Source organism: Oncorhynchus mykiss, chromosome 11 (genome assembly GCF_057628025.1).
Source record: "Oncorhynchus mykiss isolate SJ-2025 chromosome 11, ASM5762802v1, whole genome shotgun sequence".
Classification (NCBI taxonomy): domain Eukaryota; kingdom Metazoa; phylum Chordata; class Actinopteri; order Salmoniformes; family Salmonidae; genus Oncorhynchus; species Oncorhynchus mykiss.
Window position 1 is genome coordinate 17,337,820 of NC_143032.1, and position 25,407 is coordinate 17,363,226.

General features: G+C 42.7%; 1 protein-coding gene across 13 annotated transcripts in view; it reads left to right on the forward strand.

Annotated features, from left to right (window-relative positions):
• Window positions 1–25,407, forward strand: part of mllt10 (MLLT10 histone lysine methyltransferase DOT1L cofactor) — an 80,040-nt gene that overhangs the window by 43,065 nt on the left and 11,568 nt on the right. For all 13 annotated transcript variants that reach the window (XM_090189626.1, XM_090189621.1, XM_090189623.1 and 10 more), the window contains 4 exons: window positions 326–421; window positions 611–938; window positions 2,052–2,729; window positions 15,457–15,605. In XM_090189626.1, the coding sequence (XP_090045752.1) occupies window positions 326–421; window positions 611–938; window positions 2,052–2,729; window positions 15,457–15,605 (1,251 nt within the window). The remainder of the gene's footprint in view (window positions 1–325; window positions 422–610; window positions 939–2,051; window positions 2,730–15,456; window positions 15,606–25,407) is intronic.

The window sequence follows — 25,407 nt, forward strand, 5'->3', positions numbered from 1 at the left end:
TTCTAAGGTGTTTAGACCATGGATCTGGTTGGGTAGAATCTCTCACCAAGAAGACTGAAAAGCTTGTGTCTGTAGATCTCTTTTTTTCTGTTTTTGAGCACTTAATTTTTTTCTTATATTCGTTTCAGTATAACTATCCTTTCACCTCAGACTGGGGCTGTGAATTGAAGATCAGTTTTCTCTTTCTCTTCTCTTTCGCTCTCATTTTCTCTTTCAGAAGCCGTGCCAAATGTTTGGGACCAGAACAACCCAGACACTCATCTGTCTAATCCTCCGCTTTCTTGTCCTTCTGTAAAGACCATCCATTCCTTCCCTCTCTCCTCAGAAACACAAAGAGAGGGAGAGACACAAACCCAAACACAAGAAGACTCTAGAGCTCTCCCCTTCCCTCGCTTCAACTCTCATGCTTGCCTCAGACAAGGTGAGCTCACTCCTCCTCTCCTCCCTCTCTCTTTCTTTCTTTCTCTGTCTCTCCGTCTCACTGTGGGTTTAATGTCAAATGAACATTGACTAGCTCTGTTAGGCATTATGCAGGACTGACCTCTCATACTCCCCTTCCTCCTCTCGCCTCTTCTCCTGTCCTGTCCTCCTCTCCTCATCCCGCTCTCAGAGTTACAACAGTAGCAGCAGCAGTGGTGGGGTAGTCTCCGCTATGCCTGCCGCCTCTCAAAAGCGTTTGGATGACAGCGCAGCCCGTTTCACCACCGCCAACTTCCAGGAAGTGCCGGTGCACTCCGGGGGTTTAAAGGACAGCCCCCCCACAGGGTCAGAAGGCAAACCGGGGTCGGAGGTCAAACAGGGCAAGAAGAGCATTAGCCAAGGGATTGGTGTTCAGCGCGGACGCAAGTCCCTCACACCTGGGAAGCCCCTCCCCTCTGCTGTGGTCACTACGGCAACCTCGTCCACTGCCGCCTCCTCCACTGGAACCTTTCATCAAGGTGAGATTGATGCGCTGTTTACGTCCGCGTGTTTGTGGCGTGCCTGTGTCTGACAGTTGTTAGATGTTGTCCAGAGTGCCAGAGTTAGTTAGCGTATGGCCAAGATAAGTCTCCCTGGCTAGACCCTGGCTGCTGTAATCTGTGTGCTCCGCCGCGCACACACACTAAAGTGCTCAGATGCCATGAGTGTCCCTTGAACCCGGCCCCCTGTGGCAGCGCGTGTCAGCCTCGAGGGGTCAAGTCTGGAGGTCTGACGTGTTGTAAGTGGCATCTAGTGGGGAAACAGTGTCATAGTCCAGGAGACTGAGGGAAAGAAAGCAAATAAATATTGTGTGTGTGACCACCTTTCCATCCACAGTTTTTATGTGAGTAAAGTCATACTCTATCAAAAAAATAACTACAGCTGTGATGGATACAGGAATTTTCTGTCATTTTTTAAATGCAGACAGATAATTTGTTCAACATGGTGGGGGTAAAATAAATGTGAGAAATGACGGTGAAAACACCTTTATGCACAAATATTTATATAATAACCATCAAATGGAAGTAAACTTGGAGTCATGCGACGATATGGTGTGTGGTCCTCCTCTGACGACCCTGGAAAGCATGCAGTTTATTAGGCTACAGATTTTTTTTTTTAAATATTAACTTCACAGGGTGGTGAAAGTGCACGGTGTCGGTGATGCTCCTTTCTGATAGGGTCTTATTCTGGTAACATGATGATCCATGCTTGACTGCTGTTTGACCTGTAAATAGTCATCTTGTACACTAGCCTACCCACACTGTATCTGCAAACTGTTGTTAATTAGATCTCACGTGCCAGAGTAGGCACATTTGCTATTTAACTCAACAGTTTGCAATTTCAACTATCGGTAGAGTTGAAAATGCGATGCAAACACATAGAAAAGTTCAATGTTTATTCGGGACATGAAAACTTAAGCGAAAAATAACTGTCATCACGCATTCTGTTTGGAAACACCACTGGTGGGAAAATGTGCATATTTTCTGTATTCATATTTTAGAATATTCGCATGAAAATCTGTCGCCAATTGGCTGGAAACATAGCTTGGGTGTGTTTTAGTCTCCAAACAGCTTCTCCTCTCTCTCTCCCAGCTCTCCTGCTGTCCAATAAGACGTCTTCCACCTTGACTCCTCCCACATCTGACTTCCTGGGCTTCTCTGATCCGTTGCTACGCTCCGGTGGTGGGGACTCCTTTTCTTCGCCCTCATTCAGCCGTTGCCTAGTGAAGCCCAGTGAGGTCACGGCCTCGGAGGGCATGGCTTCGCTCAGCACCTTCGGATCAATGATGTCACTTCCTGGTGGCGTAGCTGGCGGTAAACTGTACGAGAACTCTCACAGCGAGCTGACGGGGAACGTTGCTTCCACAGCCGGCTACAAACGCCCCTCATCATCCTCCTCTTCCTCTGCTGGCTCCTCCTCTGGGCCAAGTATGGGGGAAGGAGGAGAAGAAGGGGTGAAGAAGAAGAGAGGAAACTGGAGGAACCGATACGGTCCCTGCTTCAGTGTCCCGGACGGCAAGGCTACAGACGGACCTGAGCACCACACAGCACCGCTACCTCTCCCCTCCTCTTCTCTCTGCTCCACCTCATCCGCCTCGCCGTCCCCCTCCTCTACCAGCGCTCTGCCAGGCCGGCCCGGAGGAGAGAGAGTAGGAGAGAGAGGAGGTCTGCTGGGTGTTGGTGTTAGCGTTGGGATCCAGAAGTCTCCTTCCCTACTGAGGAACGGCAGTCTGCCGTGTCACGGAGTCACCTCTACTCCCTCTGGCACCGGTAGGACACACACACACACACACTTACCTTACTGTCTTTCATTACTAATTATATCAGTGTTTTGTGACAGTGGCTGTGTAATGTTGTGGTGAAGACTGATAACTGTGGGCTAAATAGAGAGCTGCCTGAAGCAGCTGAGGAATGGAAAGGATGAGAGGAAATCACTGGAGAGTATTGAGCTTCAGCGCTGGAGAGAAGGTGGGGTTAAAGGGGAGGGAACAGAAAAGCACATGAGAGGATAGATGGAAGGGGGAGAGGAGAGGGTTGAACAGGCAATTAGTAGCTCTTGTATTAGACTCTGTTAGAGAGGAGGGTTAGAGTGCTATGAACCCTGCTGGACTACACTACTCGTGTGTGTGTGTGTGTGTGTGTGTGAAACAAACCAGCACACACACACTGAAGTGCGTTTTATCTTGTGTTGTGTTGCTTGGCAACCGAGTCAATGCTTTGGAGTTCCCTTCTGCTGCAGGAAATGTCTCTTAGCATCCTTCTCTCTTCTCTATCCCTCATAATCACCATATTTGTTCCCCTTATTCTCTCTCTCGCCATCTTTATTCTCTATTTTTCTACCATGTCCTCTTTCATTCCTCTTTACAGGTTATCTCTTTCTGTCTCTCCTGTTCTGTAGGCTCTCTCCTGTTCTGTAGGCTCTCTCCTGTTCTGTAGGCTCTCTCCTGTTCTGTAGATGCAGTAAAGATCTCAAACCAAACAATGTAAATCCACAGCAAAATTAGCCCACATTCAGGTTATTGTTTATATGTGTATTTCACAGTATGTTATGGTAAAAGTCGTAGTATAATGCTTGTATGGATTTCAACCCCAAAACATGTTCACTTCATTACAGTTAGAAACTACTTTGACTACCACCACTGATTTCTGTATGCTAGCTATGGCGCCAGCTTATACGAACGGGAGTTAGCGTTTAGCAGTCACTTCTAAACTTGAAAAGGAACGACTTCTAAATGTTATGCAGCGAAAATTGGCAACTATATCCACGTCAGACTTTAGTAACCACTTTGTGGGCCTATTACAATACATCAATCATGATGGATTTGATGATTATCCACTCTGTTAGATTTCAGACTGTCAGATTTGTTGAATGTGCACCAATCCGGTGTCGTCCTAACACCCACTGTCTGTGTTTCATTGACCTCTACCGGATCTATAGGTGCTTCTCCTGTTTTATAGGCTCTCTCGATGTTCTCCCTTCCTCACCTGTAGCTAAATGTGTGAGTTTGTGTGAGTTTTCGGCGCCAGACTAGTCACCGGGAATATTTAAATTTATTGGACATTTTGAGAAGTTTACTGGTCATCCATATGCATTGGGTGCGTAACCCATTAGGCCGTCCAGTGTCCACCAACGCACGAGGGATATAAACGAGGGATATTGGCCAAATGAGACACGTTTACGTGTCCTTAACTAATTACAAAAACACATCCTTGTTTCAATTTGTAGCATATGCAAAAATGTATAGCCTATTTTATTGGTTTTTACTTTCCTAAAACAATAGTTGTCCACTTCACGGTTCAGCTGCTATGAAACGTGAGCACTAAATGCATCAGGGCGTTGCATGCATAGGCCTATTGGCTGTATTATATTAATATTTCAAATAAAAAATATAAAGAAAGAGAAGTTTAGGCCTAGCCCCAGAGAGAGAGCGCGAGAGATTGGAGATGTGGCTACGACACCGACATGCATTTCTTTATACTTGTCACATAGGCTACTGTGTCTGCTATACAGATATAGGTGTACAGAAGGAGGCAAATTCATTCATTTTCAATTAGAATATTTTTTTTAAAGATAAGCATTATATTGTTATAGGACTCTGGTAGGCCTAAAAACAATCTTCCTCACCTCGAAGTCATTTGAAGCACATGTGCCCACTGCCTTCATATCATAGGCCTGCAGTGTAATAGGCTAATAACCACATCACACCAAACCTTCACAAAAGGTTTGAAACTTTATTAGGGTAATATCAAAAGTACACTACTTGACCAAAAGTATGTGGACACCTGCTCGTTGAACATCTCATTCCAATATCATGGGTAATTCATATGGAGTTGCTCCCCCTTTGCTGCTATAACAGCCTCCACTCTTCTGGGAAGGCTTTCCACTAGATGTTGACACATTGCTGCGTGGACTTGCTTCCATTCTGCCACAAGAGCATTAGTGAAGTCGGGCACTGATGTTGGGTGATTAGGCCTGGCTTGCAGTAGGCGTTCCAATTCATCCCAAAGGTGTTCGTTGAGGTCAGGGCTCTGTGCAGGCCAGTCAAGTTCTTCCACACCAATCTCAACAAACCAGATCTGTATGGACCTCTTTGTGCATGGGGGCATTGTCATGCTGAAACAGGAAAGAGCCTTCCCCAATATGTTGCCACAAGGTTGCTGGTCTGCCATGTAAACTCATTTCATGAAGATCCTGACGAACAGTTCTTGCGCTGATGTTGCTTCCAGAGGCAGTTTGGAACTTTGTAGTGAGTGTTGTAATCGAGGACTGACGATTTTTACACTCTTCAGCACTTGGCGGTCCTGTTCTGTGAGCATTTGTGGCCTACCACTTCGCGGCTGAGCTGTTGTTGTTCCAAGACGTTTCCACTACACAATAACAGCACTAAGGTGACCAGGGCAGCTCTAGCAAGGCAGAAATTTGACGAACTGACTTGTTGGAAAGTCACTGAGCTTTTCAGTAAGGTCATTCTACTGCCAATGTTTTTCTATGGAGATTTCATGGCTGTGTGCTTTATTGTATACACCTGTCAGCAACGTGTGTGGCTTAAATAGTTGAATCAATTAATTTGAAGATGTGTCCACATACTTTTGTATATACTGTGAATTGGAAAAGTATTAAGACCCTTTCCCTTTTTCCACATTGTTACTTTACAGCCTTGTTCTAAAATTGATTAAAAAAATGTTTTCCCCTGATCAATCTGCACACAATACCCCATAATGACAAAGCGAAAACAGGTTTTTAGAAATGTTTGAAAATGTACTAAAAATAAAAAACAGAAATACCTTATTTAGATTAGTATTCGGGCTCTTTGAAATTGAGCTTATGTGCATCCTGTTTCCATTAATCATCCTTGATGTTTCTGCAACTTGATTGGAGTCCATCTGTGGTAAATTCAATTGATTGGACATGATTTGGAAAGGCACACAACTGTCTATATAAGGTCCCGCAGTTGACAGTGCATGTCAGAGCAAAAACCAAGCCATGAGCTCGAATGAAGTTGTCTGTAGAGCTCTGAGACAGGATTGTGTTGAGGCACAGATCTGGGGGATGGTACCAAAACATTTTTGCAGCATTGCAGGTCCCCAAGAACACAGTGGTCTCCATCATTCTTAAATGGAAAAAGTTTGGAACAACCAATACTCTTCCTAGTACTGGCTGCATGGCCAAACTGAGCAATCGGGGAAGGGCCTTGGTAGGGGTTTGACCAGGAACCTGATGGTCACTCTGACAGAGGTCCAGAATTCCTCTGGAGGCTGAAAAGATTTGGCATGGACCCTCAGATCCTCAAAAAGTTCTACAGCTGCACAACTGAGAGCATCTTGACTGGCTGCATCACCACTTGTTATTGCAACTGCTTGGCATCCGACCACAAGGCTCTACAGAAGGTTGTGCCTACGGCCCAGTACATCACTGGGGCTGAGCTCCCTGACATCCAGGACCGCTAAACCAGGCGGTGTCAGAGGAAGACCCTAAAAATTGTCAAAGTTTAAAGCCACCCAAATCATAGACTGTTCTCTCTGCTACTGCACTACAAGCAGTACCAATGCACCACGTCTGGAACCAACAGGACCTTGAACCGTTTCTACCCCCCAGCCATAAAACTGCTACATAGTTAGTCCGGCTAGCTATTGGTTAACTATTTAACGATCCGCATTTGACCCTTTTTGCACTAACTCTTTTGACTTATTACATATGCTGCTGTAACTGTTTATTGTCTATCCCGTTACCTAGTGACTTTATCCCTACCTATATGTACATATCTAGCTCAATTACCTCGTACCCCTGCATATTGACTCGGTACTGGTACTCTGTGTATATAGCCATTTTATCGTTATTTATTGTATTTGTTCCTCGTGTTATTTCTCTTTTTTACTCTGCATTGTTGGGAAGGGCCCGCTAGTAAGTATTTCACTGTTAGTCTACACCTGTTTTTTACGAATAATGTAACAAATCAAATTTGTTTTGATTAGTTGCTATTGAGCTCATATTTGAGTTGAGAAATAAGTATATCTACAGAAACTGAAATCATCCTCTCTCCATCTGTGACAACAAGATAGCAGTGTGTTCCCAGCAATTGGATGATTTTTTTATTTTTATACAATCAGAACACTTCTTCCTCTCGGGAAAGGAGAGAGTGGCGCGCTCAACACAGCAGCAGGCCCCAGCGAGACAGGGACAGTCAGGAAGACTCTTTCATTACAGGAATCATGAGGGTGATGTACTTCACTGTGTGACCAAATCATGATTTTAGTCTCCTAAAAATTAGGATGTTTTGAGTGAGGTGAATGAATGTGAAGCCCGCACCATGCGACCAACACATTTTTTAAAATTGCACAGCCAAGTCACAGGGTCTCAAAATGTGGCTTAGTGGTCACAGTCTGGAACCCTGCCTTGAAGGCTTCTCACTATAGGCATACTCTCTTTTGTTTTAATTCAATGATTGTGTGTGTGAATGTGAGTGTTTGATGGATGGGGGTGAAATGGGGGTTAGATTTGGGCTGAGTTAATGTTTGATAGTACAGAGAGGGTGTGTGGGTTGAGGTTAATCAGTGCTGGTTAATGTCATCGGGAGGGCAGCTTGGGTTAAAGTGGTCTTCATGTTTTGCAGGACTCCAGCCGTCTGATCTGATGTTGGCTGCGGATCAGTGTAGTAGTATTCCCGCTTGCTTAACCCTCTCTAAACCTGCATACATCTCTCCTGGAGAGACCTGATGACTGGAGACAACCACACACACATCAGGGTTTCCATTAGCTGGCAAAAAAATGTTTAAGCCGTTAAGTAGAACTGCTGCGGCCAAAATGACCGTAAGAAAAAAATTGAAATACCAGTTGATGCTAATACATTTCACCATCATGCTTATCGGTCTCTAGGTTAATGTGTATAATTTTGTGGAATTAAATTGGCCTGTGTATAGTCGTTAGTCATCATGCATTTTATTTTTCCAACACAACTATCACACGCACAGCATACAGAGACAATTTTGAGCTGGATTTCTCTTAAAGAGTAAAACATATGCTTTTATGAACCCATTCATTGCGCAACCATTCTAAATGCAATCGCGTTAAAAAAACAGTTTGGTGCATGATTTAAAAAATAGCTATTTTTTATTTCTCATCTGGTAATTTAAACTGCAAGCTCTGACCCAACTTTGCTATTTGGTGATTATTTTGGCGTTTATTTGTACTTTATATTCACAAAATGTATCTTCTATCATTTCTTATAACCGACAGGAACTTTTGAACATAAGATCAGCAGTTACCCCAATTCCGACTGACTCATCTGCCCTGGGCTCTTTCTGTAATTCTGACCCAATTGTCGGGGTATCCAAGAGGAAATGCTGGCATTTGTGGCAAGAAATGGGGAATCCTGCCAGGATTAAGGCGAAGGGAAAACCGGCCACCTCTTCCCTCCATTCTATTGGTCACTTGATAATAAGATGGATGACGTTCGAACGTGGATTTGCTACCAACGGGACTCTCTAAACTGCAATATTCTCTGCTTTTCTGAAGCATGGCTTTTGGACAATGGCTATCCAACTGGATGGATTCTTCATGTACCGAGTGGACAGGACAGTAGAGGAAGGGGAGGCGTGTGCCTCTACATCAACAACAATTTGTGTTCTGACTCGAGCACAGTGGTAATATTGACGCCGATTTTAGTTTGTCATCATTTAGACTAATTTCCAAACTTCCATCAACAAGTCTCCTTTGCCTCTCAAGCAAGCTTACAACCTTTTCCACCATTCTGCAAATCAGATCATGACTCCGTACTCCTGCTTCCTGTTTACAAGCAGAAGCTCAAACGGGAAGCACCAGTGCCATTAAGAAATTAATCAGAGATTATGCTACAGGGGTCGGTTTGCTAGCTCTGATTGGAATATGTTCCAAGACTCCGCTGATAACATCGATGTGCTAACCACCTCCTTCACCGGCTTCATAACGAAATGCATCGGTGACGTTGACCCCACCGTGAAGGTTTGCTGCTTCCCCAATTAAAAGCCCTGGATTAAGGCCGAGGTTGGTGCTACGGTAAAGGACAGGGCTACCGCACACTGGGCCATCACAGACAGCCCTGATGCTACAGCTCAGAATAGGAACAAGTACAGGAAGTTGGCTACGACCTCTGCAGAGTCATCAAACGGGCAAAAGGACAATATTGGAATAAAGTGGAGTCATATTTACGCAGGCGCCGACGCCCATCCCATGTGGCAGGGGCTACAGTCCATTACGGATTACAAAATAAGACCCAGACCTTCTCTACCAGACAAATTCTACACATTTTATGCACCCTTCAACAATAACAACACCATACCGTGCGTGAAACCAGAGGACTAGATGATCTGGCAGACAGCGCTTGACAGCGCCTCTTCCCCCTCAGAAGGTTGAATACGTTTGGCATGGGGCCTCAAATCCTCAAAGGTTCTGCAGCTGCACCATTGAGAGCATTTTGACTAGCTGCATCACTGCTTGGTATGGCAACAGCACCCCCTTCGATCACATGGCGCTACAGAGGGTGATGCAGACAGTTAAGTACATCACTGGGCCGAGCTCCCTGCAATCCAGGACCTCTATCAGGCGGTGTGAAAGGAAGGTCCGGAAAATTGTTAAGGACTCCAGCCACCCAAGCTATAGACTATTCTCTCTTCTTCCGCACGGAATGTGGTACCGGTGGATCAAGTCTGACACAACCGTTTCTATCCCCAAGCCATAAGACTGCTAAATAGATAACAAAATGGCTACACGGACTATCAAAGTTGACCCTTGTATTTATCTCTGCACACTCAGGACTTTACACACTCACACACACTGACACTCACATACAGTCTTAATTTACGCTGTTGCTACTCTGTTTATCATACATCCTGATGCCTATTCACCTTATCCATATACTTATCTACCTCTTATCACTCCAAAATCCCTGCACATTGTAAATCTGGTATTGGAACTGACCCTGTTTATAGCTTCTTACTTTCTTCTGTTGTCCTTATTTCTATTTCTTTCTTTTTTTTTTCATATTATGAAGCATGTCTTACCTTGCTTCAAAGTAGCCTATAGGCAAACTCCGACCATGGAAACGTGGAGGCAATTATTCATAGGCAGCACGTGAGTTACATGTTGGGGAAGCTTAAAATTGATCCTACCATTTGTACAGTTTTTTTGTGCCAGTTATGATTTTTATATTCGCATTGTTGTGGAACAGTTTCATTTCAATAATGTTTTAGTTTCTCAAAATCATTGTCATGTGGTTAATCATAAAAATTTAAATAGACTGTGAGGCCAGTGCTCAAGCGCTAGCACTCATTCAACATTATCAGCACAGAGAAACCAGACGCATGCTAATTTCTCACATTAAGCATGAAAAAATGGACATCTCGTAAAATGATTGTTATGAAATAAACCAAAACTTGTTTATCTTAAGTGTAGCAGGTTGTGAACTCTGCAAACAGCGTTCCACTCCAAGAATGAGAAAGGTAAATTACTCACTAATACTTGCATTAACAGAAATGAATGTAACCAAATAATGGGAATTAATGTTACATTTACTACTGGTGACATGTAAAGGGGAATTGATGTAAAAATAAATGTATGAAAGGGCAAACAATTCACACAATGAAACAATGAATGGGCAAGAATTGGCGGGAGACAGCTGAGCCATTCTGGAGAGAATCGCCTATATCTTCGACACACCCTTCCCTTCCCGTTCTTCTCTCAACATTTTAAATTATACTCAAGACACATTACCTTCACACGTTTTATGCTTTTCAGTTACAATCGCAGCTCAATAATTTACAAGAAACGAATGATCCTCGATTCCTCTCTGGCTGTTATGCTTTCTGGTGAAGTATTTTCTTTCTTTCTGTATAGACAGGAGTAATTATATAATTTTGGCATAAGTTTTTCCATTTACTTCCCTATTTGCATTTACTTCCCGAACACTATTTCGCTCCTGTTCTATTTTTTTTTCATCAACCAGGGCCTAAAATTTACTTTTTGGCCCACCAGTCACTGTGGCAGGTAGATGAAAAAAAAATCTACCAGCCCAAATATTTGTTTGCCATAATTACTTTTAACAAAACAAATAATAAATAAAACAGATTACCATGCTTTGTAATGTTTCTATAACAAGACATGTATTAGTAAGAAGTAATGTGGTATATTGTTGAATCATTACATTTTTTGTGACCTCAGTCTTTTAATCAAAATATCAGAGCCAAAATGTTCAACAGCACCTTTAAGGGTGGGAGGTTACCGTGGTAACGGGGCGATATGTGAGAGATTTGGGATCTGACTAGGGCATCTCTTCGCTATCAGTTGAAGCAGCAGACTCAAACTATCATTTTGAAAAACAACCGAGGTTGTGAACAAAACAATGTAAATAGCCAAGAAACACAAGGACAAAGTCAAATTAGACCAACTTTTATGCCTGTGCACAGCGCCTCCACAAATGAATTTATCAGCACTTCACTCAGTGAGCTCAGCTCCCCTGCCAGGCAGTGTTGTTGTGCGAGGTGGGATATAGGATTATAATTTATTTGTGCAATTAGCAGCTATGAAACAAAACAGCAGAAATAAAGCTACTGCAGTATTTTTCTAACTCTAATGTGCTTATGCTTGACTTTTGACAATCTTTATTTGCGAATGAAATGCTCGCACTGTAGAGCCCTGCAAATTGACCATGCGCCAAAGTGACTGGTGAAATAGACATTCTTGCTCGCCAATGCCTAAATCTACCCAATTTTGGCGGGTGTTAATTGTATGCCCTGATATCAACTTTCTTTTATTGTCCAGAAGCCACAGGCAGAATCCTAGTCATATTAGCAACCCGTCCTAGTTGTTGCATCTAGTTCCATATATGACAGAGATTAACATTTATCAGGTGCACTGTTTAGAATGATGTGTTTTCCCAGGTGCGCTATTCAGAATGGAGTTTTCCCAGGTGCGCTATTCAGAATGGAGTTTTCCCACATTGCATTTTGGCACATGTTTCAAAATGATGTTTTATTGGCTGCTTCATTACATTAGTTGCATGTTCTGTTAACCTCTCTGGGATCGTTCTGGATGCTAGCGTCCCACCTCGCCAACAGCCAGTGAAATTGCAGGGCGCCAAATCCAAAACAACAGAAATCTCATAATTAAAATTCCTCAACCATACAAGTATTTTACACCATTTTAAATATACACTTCTCGTTAATCCAACCACAGTGTCCGATTTCAAAAAGGCTTTTCGGCGAAAGCAGAACATATCAGGTCAGCAACTAGTCACAGAAAGCATTCAGCCATTTTCCAACCAAAGAGAGGTGTCACAAAAAGCAGAAATATAGATAAAATGAATCACTAACCTTTGATGATCTTCATCAGATGACACTCTCAGGACTCAATGTTACACAATACATGTATGTTTTGTTCGATCAAGTTCATATTTATATCCAAAAACCTCAGTTTACATTGGTGCCATGTTCAGAAATGCCTCCAAAACATCCAGAGAAATTGCAGAGAGCCACATCAAATAACATAAATACTCATCATAAACTTTGATGAAAGATACATGTTTTACATAGAATTAAAGATAAACTTGTTCTTAATGCAACCGCTGTGTCAGATTTCAAAAAAGCTTTATGGAAAAAGCACAATATTCAATAATCTGAGAACAGCATCCAGCCACAAAAGCAAGCCAAACAGTTACCCGCCAAATTGTGGAGTCAACAAAAGTCATAAATAGAATTATAAATCTTCACTTACCTTTGCTGATCTTCGTTGGAATGCACTCCCAGGACTCCCACAAGGAATGTTTGTTTTGTACGATTACGTCCATATCTATGTCCAAATACCTCTGTTTTGTTTGCTCGTTTAGTTCACTATTCCAAAGGCACAATGTGAGAGTGCAAAATCCAGAGGAAAGTCAAAAGAGTTCCATTGCAGTTTGTAGAAACATAAAATCACTTAAATTAAACTACAAAACTCAGATTTCCCACTTCCTGGTTGGATTTGTCTCAGGTTTTCGCCTGCCATATGAGTTCTGTTATACTCAGACATCATTCAAACAGTTTTAGAAACTTCAGAGTGTTTTCTATCCAATAATACTAATAATATGCATATATTCGCATCTGGGACAGAGTAGCAGGCAGTTTACTCTGGGCACCTTATTCATCCAAGCTACTCAATACTGCCCCCCTGTCATCAAGAAGTTAAGATGCATTTTCATAATCTACATGTGATTTCTGTCATTTTGATCACCGTGGGTGGAAGCCCTAATGGATTATGTGTACCCAATGCATATGGGTCCGGTAAATTTCTCACGTTGTCTGGCGCTGTATTTTCCTAACGCTAACCCTGACACACACACACACATATGTTATTGGAGGCTGAGACGTGTTGGGTCCCTGGCTTGAGGGGGTTACTAGGGGTTGAGGGGTTTCCAGGGGGGATATATGGAGGGGGTGAGGAAAGGTGATGTTGTTAAGTCCTTATTGATCACTTTGATTGATTCCCGATTGGACAGTCCTACGCCAATGCAGCTGAGCTAATAGGGCTGGTCCACACTCACACAGAGCTATGTCTTACTATACTTGTGAGGACTGTTCTCCTTAACCCTAACTCCTAAACCTAGCCCCTAAGCCTAAAATTGTTTTTTAACAAGTGAGGACCGGCAAAATAGTTGTGTTACTATTCTCGTGAGGAATTCTGGTACTCAAATCAAACTTTATTTGTCACATGCACCGAATACAACGTGTAGACCTTACTGTGAAATGCATACTTACAAGCCCTTAACCAACAGTTCAGTTCAAGAAGATTTAAGAAAATATTTACCATGTAGACCAAAGTAAAAAATAATCAAAAGTAACACAATAAAATAACAACGAGGCTATATACAGGGGGTACCGGTACCGAGTCAATGTGCAGGGGTACAGGTTAGTCGAGGTAATTTGTACATGTAGGTAGGGGTAAAGTGACTATGCATAGATAATAAACAGCGATTAGCAGCAGCGTACAAATGAAATGTGGGGGTCAATGTAGATAGTCCGGTGGCCATTTTGATTAATTGTTCAGCAGTCTTATGGCTTGGGGGTAGAAGCTGTTAAGGAGCCTACTTGTGTATACTCACAAGTATAGTAAAACGTGAACACACACCCATCCATCCTTTATTCTGTGTTGTTGATAATGAACTAGGGTCCATAAAAGCATATTCACTACATGTATTCCTGTGTTGACATGATAAATGTAACCCCACCTTTGATGTATTGGCCCAGTGGTAAATGGAGGCTAGCTTTGGGATATGGATATATGTAGGCTAGGTGTAGCAAAAGGGTAAGGGTAGCAATCTCTACACCATTTTTAATTTTTTAATTACAAGACTGGCTTATTACTAATGTTAGATTTGTATATAATTTATGATGGCATCAGATTAAGTTGTGTAATTTAGTCAGTTTAGTCTGATTTTAACATTAATATCTGGTAATTGTGGATTGTCTTTCCAACAATATTGTGTAGGTTAGGAGATGTGTTCTATTGTGTTTGTATGACCTGAGGAGTAGTCTTGGAGTTTCTGCAGTACATGATCTCTCGTTTTCCTTCGTTCTCCATCTTGCACTCTCATGCACAAAGCACTCTTGTTCCTCTAGTGAATATGTGCTGCCCACAGCCATTCAGCCTTTTGTGGGGTGAGGGGGGCCTCTCACTCCTACTCCCCCCTCCCTAGGGGTCACTAAGGGGCAGGGGCAGAGTTTATACCGGTTAAGTGTGTGTGTGTGTGTGTGTGTGTGTGTGTGTGTGTGTGTGAAATCAATAAAACAGCAGCAGCAACAACTTAACAGAGAGGGCATGTGATGGGGGAGGTACATGAATATGAATGGAGCCCCCACCCCCCTTTCCCCCAGTATGAAAAGCTGTGTGTATGTGTGTTATAGAACAATGTGTGAGTCATCAGATTTCTGCTTGTTATTCTGGGTCAGTGGCAGGACAGGTCTCCATCCACTGTGTGTTTTTAATATGTAGTTGTGTGTTTGTCTACAGCAGGGGTCGGCAACAGGCCAAATTCGGCCCATAGTTTTTAGTTTTCAGCTAAAGACAATTTTTTATTTAGGAAATCTGTTCCCATGTGTTCACACGCATAAAAAGAGACATGATTGTCTCAATCTACTTTAGGTATGAAATTAGTTATTTTCAAAGGCAGTCACTTTTTTTTCACCTAAGTTGTGATCAATTTGCAGTGTACAAATTATTAATATTTTGTTCCGGCCCCCTAACTATCTACTCTGACAAAAACCAGCCTGCGGCTTAATCTAGTTGCCTATCCCTGGTATACAGGGTGCATGTGTGAGAATGTGTTTGTTGTTGATTTGGTCCAGCCCACTCGTTCATGGTACCATGCACACACTCACTACTGTACTGCACGCAACTCATATAAACACGAGACAATGAAGATTAGTTTATTTTCATGATTATGAAACAGAATGATGATGATAATTAAAGTTATGGTGATGTATCTCCTTGTAGGTGCGTTCTCCAGTTGTGACGTGTCGTCAGGGGTGGGACCTGCCCCTATGAGTGGAGCTAACTCTGAGTTGCAACAGCCGATGGCCTCCCTAGCTCCTCCTAGTCCCTTCACTGCCACAGCCCCCATGATCAACACGGTCTCCCCCCATGTGAGTACATACACACACCACAGACACAGACTAGGCCCGTGCTGAACAGAGTCAGATCAACATTAATGTCAGAGACCTACTAGTTATATTAAGTTCAAATAGGTTTAGAAAAGGATGAGAGAGGAGTTCTCAGGGCTGTGATGATTTTGGCATTTTGGATAATGGTTATTGGGCAGCTAAATGGCAGTGATAACTATTTGAATAGCAAAACATATATAGAGTACCAGTCAAAAGTTTGGACACACCTACTCATTCAAGGGTTTTTCTTTATTTGTACAATTTTCTACATTGTAGAATAATAGTGAAGACATCACAACTATGAAATAACACATATGGAATCATGTAGTAACCAGAAAAGTGTTAAACAATCAAAATATATTTTATATTTGAGATTCTTCAAAGTAGCCACCTTTTGCCTTGATGACAAGTTTGCACACTCTTGACATTCTCTCAACCAGCTTCATGAGGAATGCTTTTCCAACAGTCTTGAAGGAGTTCCCACATATGCTAAGCACTGGGGCGGCAGGGTAGCCCAGGGTAGCAAGTTCAAACCCCCGAGCTGACAAGGTACAAATCTGTCGTTCTGCCCCTGAACAGGCACTGTTCCTAGGCCGTCATTGAAAATAAGAATTTGTTCTTAACTGACTTGCCTAGTTAAATAAAGGTAAAATAAAAAATAAAATAAAAAAGTTGTTGGCTGCTTTTCCTTCGGTCTGCGAGCTAACTCATCCCAACCCATCTCAATTGGGTTCAGGTCGGGTGATTGTGGAGGCCAGGTCATCTGATACAGCACTCCATCACTCTCCTTTTTGGTCAAATAGCCCTTACACAGCCTGGAGGTGTGTTTTGGGTCATTGTCCTGTTGAAAAACAAATGATCGTCCCACTAAGCGCAAACCAGATGGGATGATGTATCGCTGCAGAATGCTGTGGTAGCCATCCTGGTGACTGACCGTGTCACCAGCAAAACACCTTCACACCTCCATGCTTCACGGTGGGAAGCGCACACGTGGAGATCATCCGTCCACCTACTCTGCATCTCACAAAGACACGGCAGTTGGAACCAAAAATCTGAAATTTGGACTCATCAGACCAAAGGACAGATTTCCACTGATCTAATCTCCATTGCTTATGTTTATTGGCCCAAATAAGTCTCTTCTTATTATTGGTGTCCTTTAGTAGTTGTTTCTTTCGACCATGAAGGCCTGATTCCCGCAGTCTCCTCTGAACAGTTGCTCTTGAGATGTCTGTTTCTTGAACCCTGTGAAGCATTTATTTGGGATGCAATTTCTGAGGCTGGTAACTCAAATGAACTTGTCCTCTGCAGCAGAGGTAACTCTAGGTCTTCCTTGCCTGTGGCAGTCCTCATGAGAGCCAGTTTCATCATAGAGCTTAATGGTTTTTGCGACTGCACTTGAAGAAACTTTAAAAGTTCCTGACATTTTCTCGATTCACTGACCTTAATTTCTTAATATAATGATGGACTGCCATTTCACTTTGCTTATTTGAGCTGTTCTTGCCATAATATGGACTTGGTCTTTTACCAATAGCGCTATCTTCTACAAACCAAGCCTACCTTGTCACAACGCAACTGATTGGCTCAAACGCATTAAGGAAAGAAATTTCACACCTGTTAATTGAAATGGATTCCAGGTGTCTACCTCATGAAGCTGGTTGAGAGAATGCCAAGACGCCTCACAAGTCCTCAACTGGCATCTTCATTAAATCGTACCCGCAAAACACCAGTCTCAACGTCAACAGTGAAGAGGCAACCCCAGGATGCTGGCCTTTCACTTTGGTCAATCTTAATCAGTCCAAACAATTCAAATTCTTACTTCCCATTCCCTTTGTTACCTTCACTAGTCTACACATCTCTGTTCCCTTTAACTCAGAAGCCCTCTCAATCACCATCATACTCTACCTCTATCTTTCTGTCTAACATTTACTTTACCAGGTGAACAAAAGGTTTGAAATTACAGTCAAAACAAACATGATAACTTCTATTCACAGGGAGGCCACTTTAATTACTCGTGACTAGGGTTGCAAAGTGTCAGACATTTTCCATGGGAGTTAAGCCCAGGAATTTGGGGAATTTTGCTTAAATTCATAGAAAAAGTTAGCTTATAACAGTGAACTTTTTTATGGGATACACAAGGCAATGCTAGGTCTTGTGGGATGTTTTGGTTAAACTATCCCCAATTCAATGGAATTGCAACCCTCTGCATGCACAGTGCATTCTTCCATCACATGGTCAGCTGATTGTCAAGATCTTGCACACTAATGAGATGCTATTGAGCCCAAACTACTATACTGTCTGAGCCAAGGACTACATGCTTTCTGGTAAGTTTTGATTACAATACTGGATGGGGTGAATATATTTTATATGACATACATTATTTTTTTGTTAACTAGTAAATAGTAGCCTACAGCAAAGTGTGTTTAAATCATTTCTAACTTGTTAACAATTTCTGCTTGTTAGTTTTTTCTACCATGTGGATTTTTAGCTTGCTTGAGCCTGCTAACTGAGTGTTACTTCACCTGTTTGAATACGTTTCAGGTTTAAATAACTCCTTTGTAAGATAAAACATTTATCTAACTGCTTAACTACACTGCTCAAAAAAATAAAGAGAACACTAAAATAACACATCCTAGATCTGAATGAATGAAATATTCTTATTAAATACTTTTTTCTTTACATAGTTGAATGTGCTGACAACAAAATCACAAAAAATTATCAATGGAAATCAAATTTATCAACCCATGGAGGTCTGGATTTGGAGTCACATTCAAAATTAAAGTGGAAAACCACACTACAGGCTGATCCAACTTTGATGTAATGTCCTTAAAACAAGTCAAAATGAGGCTCAGTAGTGTGTGTGGCCTCCACGTGCCTGTATGACCTCCCTACAACGCCTGGGCATGCTCCTGATGAGGTGGCAGATGGTCTCCTGAGGGATCTCCTCCCAGACCTGGACTAAAGCATCCGCCAACTCCTGGACAGTCTGTGGTGCAACGTTGCGTTGGTGGATGGAGCGAGACATGATGTCCCAGATGTGCTCAATTGGATTCAGGTCTGGGGAACGGACGGGCCAGTCCATAGCATCAATGCCTTCCTCTTGCAGGAACTGCTGACACACTCCAGCTTCATGAGGTCTAGCATTGTCTTGCATTAGGAGGAACCCAGGGCCAACCGCACCAGCATATGGTCTCACAAGGGGTCTGAGGATCTCATCTTGGTACTTATTGGCAGTCAGGCTACCTCTGGCGAGCACATGGAGGGCTGTGCGGCCCCCCAAAGAAATGCCACCCCACACCATCACTGACCCACCGCCAAACCGGTCATGCTGGAGGATGTTGCAGGCAGCAGAACCTTCTCCACAGCGTTTCCAGACTCTGTCACGTCTGTCACATGTGCTCAGTGTGAACCTGCTTGCAAATACCAAACGTCCTGCACGGTGTTGGGCTGTAAGCACAACCCCCACCTGTGGACGTCGGGCCCTCATACCACCCTCATGGAGTCTGTTTCTGACCGTTTGAGCAGACACCTCCGCCTGCTGGAGGTCATTTTGCAGGGCTCTGGCAGTGCGCCTCCTGCTCCTCCTTGCACTGCACAAAGGCGGAGGTAGCGGTCCTGCTGCTGGGTTGTTGCCCTCCTTCGGCCTCCTCCAGTCTCCTGGTAGCACCTCCATGCTCTGGACACTACGCTGACAGACACAGCAAACCTTCCTGCCACATCTCGCATTGATGTGCCATCCTGGATGAGCTGCACTACCTGAGCCACTTGTGTGGGTTGTAGACTCCGTCTCATACTACCACTAGAGTGAAAGCACCGCCAGCATTCAAAAGTGACCAAAACATCATCCAGGAAGCATAGGAAATGAGAAGTGGTCTGTGGTCACCACCTGCAGAACCACTCCTTTATTGGGGGTGTCTTGCTAATTGCCTATAATTTCCACCTGTTGTCTATTCCATTTGCACAACAGAATGTGAAATTTATTGTCAATCAGTGTTGCTTCCTAAGTGGACAGTTTGATTTCACAGAAGTGTGATTGACTTGGAGTTACATTGAGTTGTTTAAGTGTTCCCTTTATTTTTTTGAGCAGTGTACATCTGTACATGGAATTGTATTTGTTTTTTTTAATTCATTTTCTCATCTTTCCAGTAAAATGCAACGGGCACTATCTGATGTGTGGAGACATTTCACTGCAGCTGTACACAGAAAAGCTGTGTACATTTGCAAATACTGTGCCATAGCATATGTGAAGAATGCAACAAAGATGCAGAATCATCTAGCCAAGTGCATAAAGTTCCCTCAGCGCCCACAACAAGAAACCTCTGTCAAAAGTCCATCTACTTCTATTTGAGGTGAAAATTATGAATCCGACACCTTATCGATAGCAACAGCTCATGGTCCTCCTGGAATCAGAAGTGTTTTGACTCAATGGAGGAACGTAGTCCGAGAAATGCTGATGAATGTCTTGCTCGAGCTGTGTATGCAACTGGTTCACCTCTGATGCTCACAGGCAATGTGTATTGGAAGAGATTTCTGAATGTTTTTCGCCCAGCATACACCCCTCCAGCCAGACATGCTTTATCTACTCATTTTCTGGATGCAGAGTTCAAGTGAAGGTCAAGAAAATCAACAAGAGCACAGACACAAGGGACAACAGACACACCGGCCAGCAGATGAGCTGAAAGCAGTCATCAATGACCTTGGACCACAGAAGTTATTTGCACTGGTGACAGACAATGCTGCGAACATGAAGGCTGCTTGGTCTAAAGTGAAGGAGTCCTACCCTCACATCACATTGGCTGTGCTGCTCATGCATTGCATCTGCTCCTCAAGGATATCATGGCACTGAAAACAATGGATACACTCTACAAGAGAGCCAAGGAAATAGTTAGGTATGTGAAGGGTCATCAAGTTATAGCAGCAATCTACCTTACCAAGCAAAGTGAGAATAAGAGCACCACATTGAAGCTGCCCAGCAACACCTGTTGGGGTGATGTTGACGTCATGTTTGACAGTCTCCTGGAGGGGAAGGAGTCTCCAAGAAATTACCATATCACAGTCTGCTGATATGGACAGCCCATCAAGAGCATCCTCCTGGATGATGTATTTTGGGAGAGAGTGGTAAGCAGCCTGAAACTCCTGAAACCTATAGCAGTAGCCATTTCACAAATTGAGACAATGCCATCCTGTCTGATTTTCAGACTCTGCTTGCAGATGTAAGAGAAGAAATCCATACTGCCCTGCCCACTTCACTGTTGCTCCAAGCAGAGGAAACTGCATTTCCGAAATACGTCAAAAGGCGTGAAGACTTCTGCCTGAAGCGCATACACGCTGCAGTGTACATGTTGGACCCCAAGTATGCTGGCAAGAGCATCCTGTCTGGTGCAGAGATCAACAAGGCCTATGGTGTCATCACTACTGTGTCTCGCCACCTTGACCTGGATGAGGCAGTTTGGCGAAGTACACTTCCAAGCAAGGCTTTGAGATGGAGATGCAATATGGCAGTCATGCCAATATATCTCATCAGCCACCTGTTGGAAGGGACTTTGTGGATCTGAGGCTCTTTCCCCTGTTGCCTCCATCATCCTCCAAATCCCACCATCGGCCGCCTCAGAGCGCAACTGGTCCTTGTTTGGGAACACACACACCAAAGCACTCAACAGGCTGACCAATACAACGTTTGAAAAATTGGTGGCCATCCGGGCAAATTTGAGGCTTTTTGAGCCTGACAACGAGCTGTCCTCAACAAGGTTGGAACGTGACAGTAAAGATGAGGCCTCCGTGTCTGATGTTCAAGAGTTGGACATTGAGGAGATTTAGGGAGAAGACATGGAAGCCTGAGAGGAAGACAACCAAGCTTTAGTTTCTAGACTATCATTTTTCAGATGCATGTTGAAAATGTTTTTGGGAGATACAATGGATCATTGGGGATCATTCAATATTCCCTTTCTTTTGTTGTTCAGTGAAAATCATCCCATGTGAAGAGTTAACTTTTCTAGGATAGGGGGCAGCATTCGGAATTTTGGATGAAAAGCTTGCCAAAATTAAACTGCCTACTACTCGGGCCCAGAAGATATGATATGCATATAATTGGTAGATTTTGATAGAAAACACTAAAGTTTCCAAAATTGTTAAAATAATGTCTGTGAGTATAACAGAACTGATTTGGCAGGCGAAAACCTGAGAAAGATCCATTCAGGAAGTAGGATTTTTTTGGGGGTTTTGTATTCAATGCCATTAGTCAGTATCCATTGACTTAGGACTCAAATTGCAGTTCCTATGCCTTCCACTAGATGTCAACAGTCTTTAGAAATTGTTTCAGGCTTGTATTCTGAAAAATGAGGGAGTAAGAGCAGTCTGAATGAGTGGACCCTGCCATGTCACAGAGCTTTTTCATGCGTGCGGCCGAGAGTGCCTTTCTTGTTTACCTTTCATATTCACGACGTTATTGTCCGGGTGAAATATTATCGATTATTTAGGCTAATAACAACCTGAGGATTGATTATAAACATCGTTTGACATGTTTCTATGAACTTCACGGATACAATTTAGATGTTTTTGTCTGCCTGTTGTGACTGCGTTTGAGCCTGTGGATTACTGATTTCTGACTTGTGTAACTCTCCTACTTGGCTGGTTACTATTTGTAATGATTTGTCTGCTGGGCGATGTTCTCAAATAGTCTTAAGGTATGCTTTTGCCGTAAAGCATTTTTGAAATCTGACACCATGGTTAGATTCACAAGAAGTTCATATTTAAACCTATGTAAAATACTTGTATGTTTTCTGTATTTTTATTTGAATTTGGCGCTCTGCAATCTCACTGGATGTTGGCCAGGTGGGACGCTAGCATCCCACATACCCTAGTGAGGTTAACTAACTAAGTTTAAACCGTAACTAATTGAATTAAAGTTCAAATCGTAACTAATTTAATTAAAGTTCAATTCGTAACTCATTTTATTTTTTTTCTATTGGAAGGATTTAATCATTTGCGTTTATGTCTACTTATGATAAGGTGATAGGTTTATGTTTCTGTCTCCATATGCTATTGTAAATATATCCAATGCAAAAAAACATCTGCATTTAAATGGTATTAATATTAATTTCCATATATTCCTGTTAATTCCCATGGAAAGTTTCCACCTCTGAATATTCCACAAAATGTGCAACCCTACTCGTGATCCCTCCTCACTTTTCTCAATTCCATAAATCTATTTTAGAGGAAGACAGAATAGTGTCTCACAAGATTAAAACCTCTAGGGTTTTCCTGAGTCTGCGAGGAGTGTATGTTTGTGCCAAAAAAAACACATTGTTCCTACTCGATCAGGTGTAATGTGCTTTGTGATTCCCAAAATCAAAACCCCCAAATATATGTTCTCTCTTGTTTCACTGGTTGTACTTTCCAATATGATGCCTTGTGACCGTGCTCTACCAAATAGTTTACTATTGTGGTGATGTCTGGCATGAGTTTCCTCGTCTCTTTTTACGCAAATAAGAAATCACTACATACTGTATCAACACAGACCCCCTTAAATTTACACCCTTTTAGCGATTGTTTTAATTCTCACAAGAATTATCCAACTATTCAATTATCCCAAAATTAGATCCATCGCAATGTAAAATTATCCGGGCATTGTTACTGGTCCCATGTTCAAAGACATGGGTAGTAGTCATATCGCTTTTGATTCTGCCCGTGTCACCAATAAATATAATACCTTTCCCGTCGTAAATTTAGCCAGTGGTGCCCCTCTACACTCAATTTTCAAATGACCAATGGCCCAACACACTACGCTAATAAACCATACTAATATACACTACCGTTACAAAGTTTGGGGTCCCTTGGAAATGTCCCAAATGTTTTGTCCATTAATTAAATACAGTGTAGACATTGTTAATGTTGTAAATGACTGTTGTAGCTGGAAAGGGATGATTTTTAATGGAATATCTACATAGGCGTACAGGCCCATTATCAGCAACCATCACTCCTGTGTTCCAATGGCTTTTCCCATGTTCTTAAAAGCGTTGGTGACTTACTGTGCTGCTGGCAACAATTTAAATTTTACGTTCAATTTTATGTTATTTTCCCCCGACATTTACTGACAACGTCCATATTCAACGGGTGTTGAGCGTTTGTAAATTCATCAGTTATTCTGCACTCTGGTACATTCAGATGAGTGCTCTGAAATCTGAGCAGATAGCCTGAGTGAATTCACGAAGCACCCAAATTAACAATGTCCAATGAGAATACACAATGACTATACCATTTAGGTAAGAATGACGTAAATAATGAAGTCAATACACTTTGGGTAGTTAGATGGCATATAGTTAATATACTAGAAAGTTTGATGTATTAGTAGCCAACGAACGTTAGGTAGCTAACATATATTACCGGTACATACTGCTGTAATGATATGCTATGTGGATCATAAGAATAGCGTAACTAACAAATCAGAATTAGTTAAAGCAATGGATTTGTATCCGCTCTCGCATATTTCCTGTCAGCAGGGAAATGCTGCCCAGTTTTATCCATAATTGGATTTTTTTGATATTCGAGCTGAATTGGTAGAATACTCTTGTGCATATTTTAGTGCCTCTATGGTTTTGCTATAGTTTTACCTCTTCCTGACCATGGCCAGAGTGTTTAGATTTACTCACTCACAGCTCTACTCACTCACTGCTCTTAATTCTAAGGTAGTGATACCCAATTCCCCAGAGTGTAGTTATGGTATTTGTGCCTTTTAATTGGTAACGGTTTTGATACCTTGTATTAGAAACAATACTGGAACTTCTGCCAATTTTATTACTGGAGGATGTGTTCCTTTATTCGATCACACTGTGCAGCCAGTCAGGCTGATAGGGTCAATCATCCATCCATAATATAAATCTCTCATCAATACACATACTCAGGAAACAAAAACAGACACACAAAACAAACCGTAGTTGGTTAGAAACGTCTTCCTTTCTTGTAATTTGAAAAGAGTCATTTCTTCTCCATCTAAATATATTTGAACCAGACGAGCTAAATCACTTCTATGCTCGCTTCGAGGCAAGCAACACTGGGGCATGCATGAGAGCATCAGCTGTTCCGAACGACTGTGTAATCGCGCTCTCCGTAGCCGACGTAAGACCTTTAAACAGGTCAACATACACAAGGCTGTGGGGCCAAACGGATTACCAGGACGTGTGCTCCGGGCATGTGCTGACCAACTGGCAGGTGTCTTCACTGACATTTTCAACATGTTCCTGATTGACTATGTAATACCATCATGTTTCAAGCAGACCACCATAGTCGCTGTGCCCAAGAACACAAAGGCAACCTGCCTAAATGACTACAGACCCGTAGCACTCACGTCCGTAGCCATGAAGTGCTTTGAAAGGCTGGTAATTTCTCACATCAACACCATTATCCCGGAAACTCTAGACCCGCTCCAATTTGCTTACCACCCAAACAGATCCACAGATGATGCAATCTCTATTGCACTCCACACTGCCCTTTCCCACCTGGACAAAAGGAACACTTATGTGAGAATGCTATTCATTGGCTACAGCTCAGCGTTCAACACCATAGTATTCCTAAAGCTAATCACTGAGCTAAGGATCCTGGGACTAAACACCTCCCTCTGCAACTGGATCCTGGACTTCCTGATGGGCCGCCCCCAGGTGGTGAGGGTAGGTTGAAACACTTCTGCCACGCTGATCCTCAACACTGGAGCTCCCCAGCGGTGCGTGCTCAGTCCCCTCCTGTACTCCCTGTTCACCCACGACTGCATGGCCAGGCACGACTCCAACACCAT